Source organism: Marmota marmota, unplaced genomic scaffold (genome assembly GCF_001458135.2).
Source record: "Marmota marmota marmota unplaced genomic scaffold, marMar, whole genome shotgun sequence".
Classification (NCBI taxonomy): Eukaryota; Metazoa; Chordata; class Mammalia; order Rodentia; family Sciuridae; genus Marmota; species Marmota marmota.
The window spans coordinates 25108005-25119811 of record NW_026000068.1 but is presented as its reverse complement, the minus strand read 5'-3'; the positions used below and the strand labels follow the sequence as shown (position 1 = coordinate 25119811).

The 11807-nt window shown below is 38.4% G+C and overlaps 1 protein-coding gene across 3 annotated transcripts in view; it reads right to left on the bottom strand.

Moving 5' to 3' along the window:
- Gipc2 (GIPC PDZ domain containing family member 2) overlaps window positions 1-1848 on the bottom strand; it is an 87039-nt gene extending 85191 nt beyond the window's left edge. Inside the window, exon 1 of one of the 3 annotated variants that reach the window (XR_007351583.1) lies at window positions 1267-1810. Coding sequence is in view for 2 of the 3 variants with exons in the window: in XM_048814130.1 (XP_048670087.1) it covers window positions 1267-1506 (240 nt within the window). In the remaining variant the exon portion in view is untranslated. Of the gene's footprint in view, window positions 1-1266 lie in introns of all 3 variants that reach the window. The other 2 variants (XM_048814130.1, XM_015490555.2) reach the window with 2 other exon arrangements.
- Window positions 1849-11807: the final 9959 nt, after the last annotated feature.

Below are 11807 nucleotides of genomic sequence, written 5' to 3'. Positions count from 1 at the left end.
GGTGGGGATAGTTCAGTGACAAGAGCAAGGATCTAGGTCCAATTGTCAGTACCACTAAAATAAAAATTTTAAAAGTGGGGTTTTTTTTTTTTAGTTGAAAAGTCCCTTGTAAAAGTAGTTTTATTAGTGTCTCATGTAAATATAAATAGTTTACAAAATGGGTTTGTGATTTAGCCCTTAGTACTTGGAAACCCAAAGAACAAAGAGTTACGCTTTATGTTCTCTTTCACATCTTTTTGGAATTTTGCCTTGACCTCAATTTCGCTTAAATATACTTGACAAACAACTGATTTAAAAAAAAAAAATCAAACAACAAATTAAAGAAAGGATATCTAGATGTTACTCTATGCCACTCAATGGCAGCTCTTTACACACAGAAGTCCAAGGCAACAAAATCCTGTGCTTTTCCTAGAAATGTACACAAAATATTTTCTCGAGCTAAGTTCTCACAAGTACATTTTACAGTTTGATCTCTTGGATAAGCACAACGTGGTCACATAAAAAAGCCCTCATAAACTAGTGCTTTTGCGAGCACTCCTACGTCAAATTCCAGTTCCCGGCAAGCACACATTGGAATTAAATTTCTCAGGTCCTTTTCAAGTTTAGGATGTAAAAGTTAAAGCTCAGATCCCCCATGTAAACTGCGTAAACTAGTCACACATAGTTAAGTATGATTTTTTAAAAAACATGTCCCCCCCCCCTTGAAATAACAGCCCAGCTTTTAAAAACTTCTGAGAAATACCACCGTTTCTGGTGTTGATGTCGGAAGTGACAAATGAGAGGTAACACGGGCCTTGGTTGGTGATCGCCTGGAAGACACTCCAATCTCCCCCCACCCTCGCGCCCCTATCCCTTACTTTGGGCCGAGGCCCAGCAACACTCTCACGCCTACAGAGGAATCTGGAGGGTAAAGTCCAGTTGAGATGAAGGGTATTAATTTGCCCAGCCAGATCTTTGACTCTGGGAATCCTGAGCGGCTGAATCTGGGACATCTAAAGCCAACTCATTTACATGAGGAAGAAGAAAAGTCGCCTCGCCCCAGTTTCCCACAGGCTAGATCTCGGAGCGTGGGGAATGTGACTTTCTCCGGTCCTGGGACGTGCCTTTCCCCTTCCCTCTCTCGGTCCCTGAGGCGCTCCCGGAGGACTCCACCCTGCGTGCGTGCGACCGAGGGTTTAGGGAAAGCTGCTCAACCAGTCTGAGCCAATTTAAGCCGACCGGGCACGGCCGACCGCAGGAAGGAGAGGCTGAGCATCTGGCCCTTACCTCCGACGGCGAGATCTCAAACACGCCAGCGATCTTCTCGTAGAGCTCACGGATGCTGGAGAAATCCTCCACCCGGCCCGTGGCGCTGCCGTGCGCCAGCTGCGTGTGGAAGACCAGCCTGCGTGCGGGAACCGGGGGATCTGGGAGGCTCCCGACGCCCGCGCCCGCCTGCTCGCCCTCCACCAGCCGAGCGGTCTCCTTGGACTTAGCCTTCTTCTTTCCCCGCAGCCCCAGCGGCATCTTGCCTGGCCGAGGGCGTGGGCGCACCTGCGCTGCCAGTCGCCGGCTCCTTGGCCCAGCGCCGCGGACTTTGCGCTTGGGGCCCCCGGGGCTCCAGGCAGGTAAAAGCCGCCGCTGGACCAATGGCAACGGCGCTTCCGCCTGGCAGTGCCGGGTTAGGGCCCCCTCCTCCCTGTGGAGGAGCAGGCACCTGGACCAGACCAACCGCCCTCCTTCGTTCCCTCGGTGTGAATCTGGAGAGAAGGAAAGTTGTGCGCAGTCCCTCAGCCTCTCTCCCGGTTTATGCTTCCTCCGGAAAAACTCGATTTCCGTGAAGGCCTCGGATGCTGACGCTTCCCAACAATACGTCTTAGAATATAAACATGCTGGCATTTCTGTGCTTTTCAGAATTTCTAGTGTTTGCTAGATGATTTGGCCGCTCTCCTTTGGGTCCCTAGGCCTGGGCCTTTGGGGATAGGGATTTAAGTGGAACTCAACCTTCATCTGCTTTCTCAACGCCTTATAGAGTACAGTTAGAAGGGAGAAGTCATATAACCTCGAAATTGGTGACATATTCAGTTCATAATCACACACCTGCAGGCAGGTCTTGGCACCTCTCAGTAGTGCTTTGTACTTTTCCCTGGGCTGGTTTCTCTCTCAAATCATTTGCCCCAACTCTGCCCTTCTCTCTACAGAGGACCTTCCTTTTCTTTCTACAGAGAAAATTGAGACCATTCCTTGTGAGGCATGAGGGACCTCAATTTTCCATCCCTTGTCTGTAAACTCCTCCAAGCTAGGAAGAAATCTTTTCATTTGACCCTTGATGTGATCTCTCCCCTCCTCAAGGAGCTCTGTTTTTAATCTACCTATTGTGCTGCTTCTCACCAGTTGGTGCCACAGATGGTCAACATTATTATGTTATTTTCAAGCCGTCCATCCTTGGGGTTCCCTCTGGCTGCGTTTTTCACAGCAAGGCAAAAGAGTCTTGAATTATTAGTTGCATTTCCTCATTTCTTTGCTTTTAGACTCACTGTGATCAGACTTTGCCCCTTGGCTCCACTGAATTTGTACTTACTATGGTCAGTACCTCTTAATCACCAAATACAATGAACTGTTTTCAGTCTTGAACTCTAAATGCATCTGACTGTGTTGACATTTTCATTCTTCTTGAATCTTTTTTTTACTATACATATTTGAAAACCTGTTTTAAAAAAAATTTTATTGGTGCATTATAGTTGTACGTAATGTTGAGATTCCTCGTTATGTATTTGAACACACACAATGTAACAATAGAATTTGACCAATATCATTCCTCAGTCCCCCACCCTTTTTTATAAGATCTCCCACACACACACACAAACACCTTTATTTTCCTTTTTCTTCTCTAGCTTCTATATATGAAAGAAAATATACAACCCTTGAGTTTATCAGTTTGGTTTATTTCACTTGACATAACGGTTTCCACTTCCATCTATGTTCCTTCAAATGGCATAATTTCATTCTTCTTGATGGCTGAAGCTTCATTGTGTATATATATCACATTTTCTTTATCAATTCATTCATACACAGACTCCTAGTCTGGTTCCATAGTCTGGCTATTGTGAATTGTGCTTCTATAAACACGGGTATGCATGTGTCATTACAATATACTGATTTTAATTCTTGAGGATAAATATCAAGGAGTAATATAAGGGGGTCATATGGTGGTTCTAGTCCTAGTCTATTTTTTTTTAATTTGTTTGTTTGTTTGGTATCAGGGACTGAACTCAGGGGTACTCAACTACTGAACCACATCCCCAGCCCTATTTTGTATTTTATTAGAGACAGGGTCTCACTGAGTTGCTTAGTGCCTCGAAGTTGCTGAGGCTGGCTTTGAACTCACAATTCTCCTGTCTCAGTCTCTGAAGCCCCTGGGATGTGGGATTACAGGTGTGCGCCACCGTGCCCAACCTAGTCCTAGTCTTTTGAGGAACTTCCATACTGATTTCCATAGTGTTTGTACTAATTTACAGTTCCACCAACAGTTTTCATTTTTCTCTACATCCTCTTCGGCATTTATTCCTTTTTGTATTCTTGCTGGTTGCCACCCTAACTGGAGTGTAATTCTTGAATTTTGCCTCTCGAAATTTGTGCTTCCCTTCCTTTTTGCTCCCTATCCACAACTTTGCTAACTTCTGCTCTCCAGGAAGTGTGTTCACAAGGCTATTTTTCCTTGGCCATCTTCCCCTTTTACTCCACGTGTTCTCTCTGAATGACTGTTTCTACTCACTTTGGTTTCATAGTGTAGATTTCCAAACTGATACTTCCAGCTCACTCCAAAAGGAAGGGAATGTTCTACAGGAAACACAAATTGAGATTGTACAAAACTGACCTCATCCTTTTTTCCAGAACATATAGTCTTTTTTCCTCTCCTGGCTGAAGTAAACAGAACTTCCATGCACTCAGTGACCCAAGTCAGACATCATGAGTCCTCATGCCACACTTTGTCCTTTTCCCTAATGTCTCACATCAATTCAGCCCTGAAAATGCATGTTTCTCAAATTAGAATTAACAAATATACTTGGGGAAGAGAAAGGAGTCTATAAATTCTTTAGGATAATTTTTTGTTTTATGTTTTTGTGTCTTAAAATAGTGATGTAAATAGTCAGGTGTGGTGGTACTTGCCTATAATCCCAGTGGCTCAGGGACTGAGGCAGGAGGATTGCATGTTTGAGATCAGCCTTCAGCAATTTAGCAAGGCCCTAAGAAACTTAGTAAGACACTGTCTCAAAATAAAAAAATTAAAAAGGACTGAGGGTATAGCTCTGTGGTAAAGTAACCAGTGTCCCCCTTCCCCCACCAAAAAAAAAAAAAAGCAATATAAACATAATCTGGTTCATCCAATGATTTTGAATCATAACTCATAGGATCTCAAGTCTTGAATTTGCCTTTCAAGCCATGATTGCCATAGCACTAAACAGTATTGCTTAGTCCTGTACTAATGAGAAAAGAGTAAACAAAAAAAAAAAAAGTAAATGATGCATTCCCATCAAAGCCAAACAACTTCACAATGTATTGCATGGGTTAAAAGCTAAGAGAAGTTTGATTAAAGAAAAGTAGAAGTGAGTCATCATAGAGTACATTATCAACATCTGGGAACATGAGGGAACACAGGAGTTGTTAAATTAAGAAAAACTTCAAAGAGAAGAATGCTTTTGAGCTATGTCAAAAAATATTAAAAGAACAACAGTATTGATATAGGGTATAAAGGTCAGTTTCTATACTCTTTTTCAAATCTCTTTAATTTCTAAATGCTGTTTTTCCTTGCCTAGAAAGTGAAAGTGTTCATCAAGGCCTATATCAAGTCCACTTTTGCTGTATTTTCTTACTTAAGGAACCAACTGTATTGAGCATGATCACAGCAGGAAACAGATTGTAAGGTATTTTGTGATGATTTAATAAAGAGAATAGGCAGGTGGTGGTCAGGATATAACCAGAACATACAGTATAATACCCCAGGGCTATTTCTATCCCAAAGTTCAAGGAGATAAGGGATTAGAAAGTTCTGTAGAGAGAATCACCTTAAAAAGTAAAGTGACATTTGCTTGAAGGAAACATCCATCCATAAATGATCTCCATCTCCTTGGAAAGAACCTGAAGAAAAAAATAGCTTGATCCAGTGTTATCCATAACCGCAGGCAAAAGACGTTCCTATTACGTATCTATATATCAGTACATATGATTGAATAAAATAGACTGACCTTTGTTACTACCTAAAGTAAGTAAATTAAATATAATTAATCAACATTATTGGGTTGGTAGTATACAGCACAGTGTCAGAACACTTGCCTGGAATGTACAAGGCCCTGGGTGTGATCCCCAGCATTGCCAAAAAAAAAAAAAAAGAAGAAGTGGAAGGGGAAGGGGAAGGGGAAGTAGAATGGTAGAATGGGAAGGGGAAGGGGAAGGGGAACTAGGTCTTCACTTTACCTCTAGGCTTATCCTAGATTATCAATATGTAATATTTCTATTTTTTAACATTTGGTATTTCTAACAGCATTAAAGTATCAACTATGAAAACAAACATAAGTAATTTATTTCTGAAATTGTAGAATTAATATAACCTTACATGTCTGCCAAAGACAAAACATGTAGCCATCAAATGAATCATAAGATAAATTTACTAACCTATTTTTCCCAGCAAATATAGCCTCTAATTACAATGTGTAACATTAGGAATTCTGGAACAATACCACATTGATCATCCTCCTTCAGTCTCCCCTCAACCCTGTTATGTATGTATCCAGTAAGCAAATACTTCAGGGAAAATAAACACAGGATTTGTTAAACCATATGCTGTTTTCCTTAGGACTAAAGATAGCAGGTTTCAGAATTCCATGGCAACAATGAAAAACTGACAATGGCAAATGGGGGAGGAAATAACTTTTACCTGAAATTCAGATAAAAAATTTGATAGGAATAACTGGGAATAGAAAACTGGAAAAAGGAAAAGGAAATGAAATGATACCATGTGAAGAATAAAGTTAATAATAAATAGGTAATTATTGAGCTCATTGAGAACCTACTATGTGTCTGGCCCAGTGCTCAGTATTATCTGCATTATCTCATTTATGTACACCTGGAAGAAACATTCTGGCATAGAGTCCGTGTCACTTTGCATCTCCAAGGTTGTGGCCCAATAAATGTGAACAGTAAGCTAATTTAATATAAGTTTTTACCATGACATAAATATGGAAAACTGCATGAGGTTTAGAGAGTAGCTACAATCAAAAGATCACATGATTTTAATCATTCAAGATCCATATACAAAACTAAAATAGTAACTGGCTCACATGTAAGCCATAGAGGATTCTTTCAGAGTTGGGCAAATGATTTTCTTTATACAAGCCCAAAATAGTTGGTTAAAACAAGTGTGTGTGTGTGTGTGTGTGTAGTACTGGAGATTAACCCAGGGATTCTCTACTACCAAGCTACATCCCAGCCCTTTTTATTTTACTTTGAGACAGGATCTCACTAGAGTGCCAAGGCTAGCCTTGAATTTAAGATCCTCCTGATTCAACCTCCCAAGTTGCTGGGATTACAAGCAGGCACCACCACACCTGACCAAAATAAATATTTCAATAAAAATAATAACCTAAAGCTTCTGAAAGTAATCATTGCAATCATTTTTAAAATCAAAACATAGCAATGACAAAAAAGAAATGAAATTTCTTAAGAAAATTTCCCCTTAAGAAAAAAATAAACATCTCATAATAGACGTTTTTAATACTTCTATTACAGATCAAAAATATTGTGTTAGTCAGCTTTTTGTTGTTGTGACCAAAATATATGACATGCACAACTTAAACAAGGAAAGGTTTATTTTGGTTCATGGTTACAGAGGTTTCTACGAATGGTGGGCTGGCTATATTGTTCTGGGCCTAGATGAGGCGGAGAAAAGCTGCTGTCTCATGGCAGCCAGAAAGCAGAGAAAGAGAGAGAGAGGGAAAGAGAAAGTGTCCAGGGAGAAGATAAACTTTTCCAGAGAATACCCATAGTAATGTGCTTCCTCCAGCTAGGTCCTACTCCCAGTAGTCCATTCAGCAATGGTCTGATGAGGTCAGAGCCCTCATGGTCCAGGCATTTCTAGAAAACCCCACCCTGAACCTTGCTGAATTGGAGACCATGATTTCAACAGGAGACTTCCAGAACATTTTAAATCCAAACCACAATAATATGAAATTTGGGGTCAATCTGCTTTCCATTTATTGGGGAAAAGGTAGAAGATTGTCAACAATTTGGAATCATTAGCTGGTGATGATTGTTTTCCCAGCTGTTCCATTGTAAACTTGAAATAAATGCAAATGATAGGTTCTTAAACATAGTCAAATACTTTTCACTTTGTTCCACCATTTTGTTGCAGAAATTATACTAGTAAATGTATCCAAAAATAGTTTTTTTCTTTTCTTTCTTTATTAATTTATTTTATAGTAAAATTCATTTTGACTATTGTACTCAAATGGAGCACAACTTCTCATTCCTCTGGCTGTACGTGGTGCATAGTCATTCCTGTAGTGTAATCATCCATGTGTATAGGGTAATAATTAAAGTCTGTCTCATTATACCGTCCTTCCCATCCCCACAGCCACACCACTCCCCCACTCACCTCTATACAAACCAAAGTTCCTTCATTCTTGTCTCTTCCCTGCCCCACTATGGATCAGTATCCACTTATCAGAGAAAACATTTGGCTTTTGGTTTGGGGGGATTGGTTTATTTCACTTAGCATGATATTCTCTTGTTCCATCCATTTGCCACATTTGGTAATTTTAGAACAATGAACTTACCCAGTAAGTTTTTTAAATTAGAATTTGATCTGAAAATTAATCCTTCTAATATAACCTCAGTAACTCAAAATAACATAACTTAAGTTTTGCTGTAATTTTAGCAAAAGCAGAACTAAATTTATATCTATGAAACAGAATGAAGACAATGATGATTTACATGGGACAAAGATAATCTGAAAATCCAAACAGAATTTGAGTGGGCATCCTGCTTTCTACTTTCTTTTGTTCAAATGTTAATAAACAAATGGAAATGGTTTGAGTTTTTGTAGTACTGGGAGTTTAACCCGGATCTCATACACATTAGTCAAGTAATGCTAACTCTGAACTACACCCACCCCTCTTTGTTTTCCTTGAGACAAGATCTAAGTTACCATGGATGGCCTCAAACTTGTGATTCTTCTGCCTCAGTCTCTTAAGTAGCTGAGATTTCAGATGTGTACCACTACTCTGAGTTTATGTATTTAAAAAAAAAAAAGAAGAAGAAGCCGGGCATGATGGCATACAACTATAATCCCAGTAGTTTGAGAGGCTGAGGCAGGTAGATCTCAAGGTCAAGGCCTGCCTCAGCAATTTAGTGAGGCCCTAAGCAATTTATCAAGACTCTGTCTCAAAATAAAAAATAAAAGGGCTTGGGGATGTGGCTCAGTGGTTAAGTGTCCCTGATTTCAATTCCTGGTTGCTTCCCTGCCAACAGAGAATAACAGTTATAAGGGAATAAGATCAGAGTAGAGATGTATCACTTCCTATATTTTTCACAACTATTATAAATAAGGGACACTGTACAGAATACTAATAAAGAACATGAGTTTTACAATAAAAAGAATCCTTATACAGTGTTGGTAGGAATGAAAATTAGTACAGTCAATATGGAAATCAGTATGGAGGCACCTCAGAAAATCAGTATGGAGGCGCCTCAGTAATCTCACTCCCATGGGATTACTGAAGGAATTAAAGTAGGAATACTATAGAGATACTTGCATACTCATGTTAATCATGGAATAATTCACAATAGACAAGTTACAGAATCAGACTTGGTGCCCATCGATGGATGAAAGGATAAAGAATATGTGATATATATACCTAGGCACAAAGAAGAATGAAATCATGCCATGATTTCATGGATGAAACTGGAGATTGTAATGTTAAGCAGTACAAGCCAGACTTGGAAAGACAAATATCTCATGTTTTCCCTTACATGACCCCCTTGGGGACAATGGGGAGATGACAGGAAAGAAGCAGAGGAACTATTAGAGAAGAAGAGAAACTATTAGAGTATTAGCAGAGAAACTATTAGCAGAGAAACTATTAGAGTATTCAGGGGGATAGAAAGTAAAGGGGGGCAATAGGAGTAGATATGATCAAAGTATGTTATTTGCATATATGAATATGCCACAATGAATTCATTATTCTGTATAATTAAAATGCACTAAAAAAAGAACTTGAGTTTTAGATTAAGAGATTTGGTTCAAGTCATCATGGTGTGACATAGTAGTTGACTATGATTTGGGGCAATTCTTTCAATCTTTCTTGGCTAATACTTTAAACTTAAAGATATTTACTTCATAGGGATAATATTAAGATTTATAGATCAGGTGGTATAGTACCTAGAATATAGTAGATGAATAAGAAATAATCATCTATAATAGATATTCATAATTAAAATTAAATGACATGCTCTAAGATCCTGTAGTAAATTCTGAATAAAATACATGTTCTGTAGTTGATAATAGCTTTTTCATTTTGTTTGTTTTGTGGTACTGGGGATTAAATACTGGGGCACTCTAACACTGAGCTACATGCCCAGCCCTTTTCAATTTAATTTTGAGACATCTTTAAGATGTTCTTTATCTCTTTTTCTTTTTTCTGGTTGCTCCTCTTCCTCCTTCTTTTTTGGAACTCAGGATTGAACTCAGTAATGTTCTTCTGAACTATATCACAAGTCCTTTTTATTTTGAGACAGGGCCTTGCTAAATTGTTCAGGATGGCCTTGAATTTGGGATCCTCCTGCCTCCACCTCCCTAGTAGCTGGAACCACAGGCATGCACCACTGCACCTGGCTTGATAATAGTTTTCATATGGCATATTTCATCAAACTCTTAAACTTTGAAAACAGGCTCTCTGAACATATGCATTTAAGTTATTCAAAATAATTAATCAAAACATTCTGTTCTAACCATTTTAGATTATAAAAAAAAAAGTTTAAAAGTACACACCCTGATAATAATAATAATCCCAGATACCCAGGAAGTTGATGCCGAAGGATCCTACGTTTGAGACCAGCCTAGACAATTTAATGAGACCTGTCTTGAAATTTAAAAAACAACAACAACAAAAAACAAGTAAATGGGCTGGGAATGTAGCTCAGTGGTAAAGTGCTTAGCGAGCACAAGGCCCTGGTTTCAATCTCTAGCACCATATACAGAAAGGAAGGAAGGAAAAAAGGAAAGAAGAAAGGAAGGAGAAAAAAAGTCAGTTTTCCAGAATGCACAATCCAGTGAGAAAGATTAACATAATCATTAATTATACAAAGATGATTATAATAAGCTCTACAAAGAAGTAGCAGAATGAAGAAAAAATGGATCTGATAAAAGAGATCAGAAATGTTTCACATGTGAGTTGGACCTTTATTTGACAGGTAGAAGATGTAAGTCCAATGAGAACTACATGAAGAGAAAAATTGTTGTACATTCTTTCTGCAGAGGTGAAACCTTAATAAATGTTTATGGCTTGCATTACAAATGTGTCTACAATTGATGCTTCAATATATAAAACTGAAAACATAGGTTGATACCAGATTATAAATGGTAAGAAATACTAGGAGGAAGTTTTTATTTTAATTTTAATAATTTGTAATAACTAACAATGTGATTGATGCAGAACACATGTTTGGCAATGAGGACACCTAGTCTAAGCTCTACTACCCATTAGCTTATAGACAAGTCATTTAGCAGCTCTAGGCAGCATTTTCCTAACTTGCTTAAAAAAAAGAGCTGAGTTGGACTGCTGATCTGATTCCTTTACATACAAAAGTGATGTAATTGTGTGACTCAAACTAAAAACTATGGAACTAGTTGGAATCAGTAGCACATGCCTGTAATACCAGAGGCTCAGTAGGCTGAAACTGGAGGATTTCAAGTTCAAAGCCAGTTTCAGCAATGGCAAGGCACTAAGCAGCTCAGTGAGATCTTGTCTAAATAAAATACAAAATAGAACTGGGGATGTGACTCAGTGGTTAAGTGCCCCTGAGTTTTCAATCCCCAGTACCCTCAATGGAATTAAAACTATATATGATACCCCATAAAAATGTACAGTTTTTAATGTGTCAATTTAAAATTTTTAAAGTATGGAACTATACCTTTTATCAATCAGTATCATTCAGGAGGTAAAAATGGATTCTTCCTACTTAAATAGAAAGTTAAGGATATCATTAGCCTTGTGGTTGTTTAAAAAACTATTTCAAAAAAAAAAAAAAACTATTTCACTTTGCTGATATCTGGTTCTAAGTTTGAAAGACTTTTTCTTTCTGAAGATTAAATTCCATATATATTTCCCCAAAAAATGTATATCCCATTCTCATACTTTCTTCTCTGCCAAGATCTCAAATACTTTGAAAAAAATCCAGAGTGTATTTAGACATGATACCTGACATTTAATAAGTACTAAATACTTGTTGAAATTAGTTATTTCCCCTACTTCCTAATCCATTGCTAGTTTTAACTCAAATCCTTTAATCTAAACAATCATTTAAAAAATTATTTTCCAGTGGTCTGATTTCTTCTGTGCTCTATCTTTCCTATTTATCTGCCAGACCCCTACCTGGGAGGGATCTTTTAGTAAACTTAAGGCCTAATTATGTTACTTTTTCCTGTTTAAAACTGTTTATTTTTCATTGCTTATACCAATAGTGCTTAAAATGTGGTTCCCAGATATTCAGCAGCAGCATTGTCCAGTGATTTTACAAATGTAAACTCTCAGGTCTCACCTAAGAAACCCACA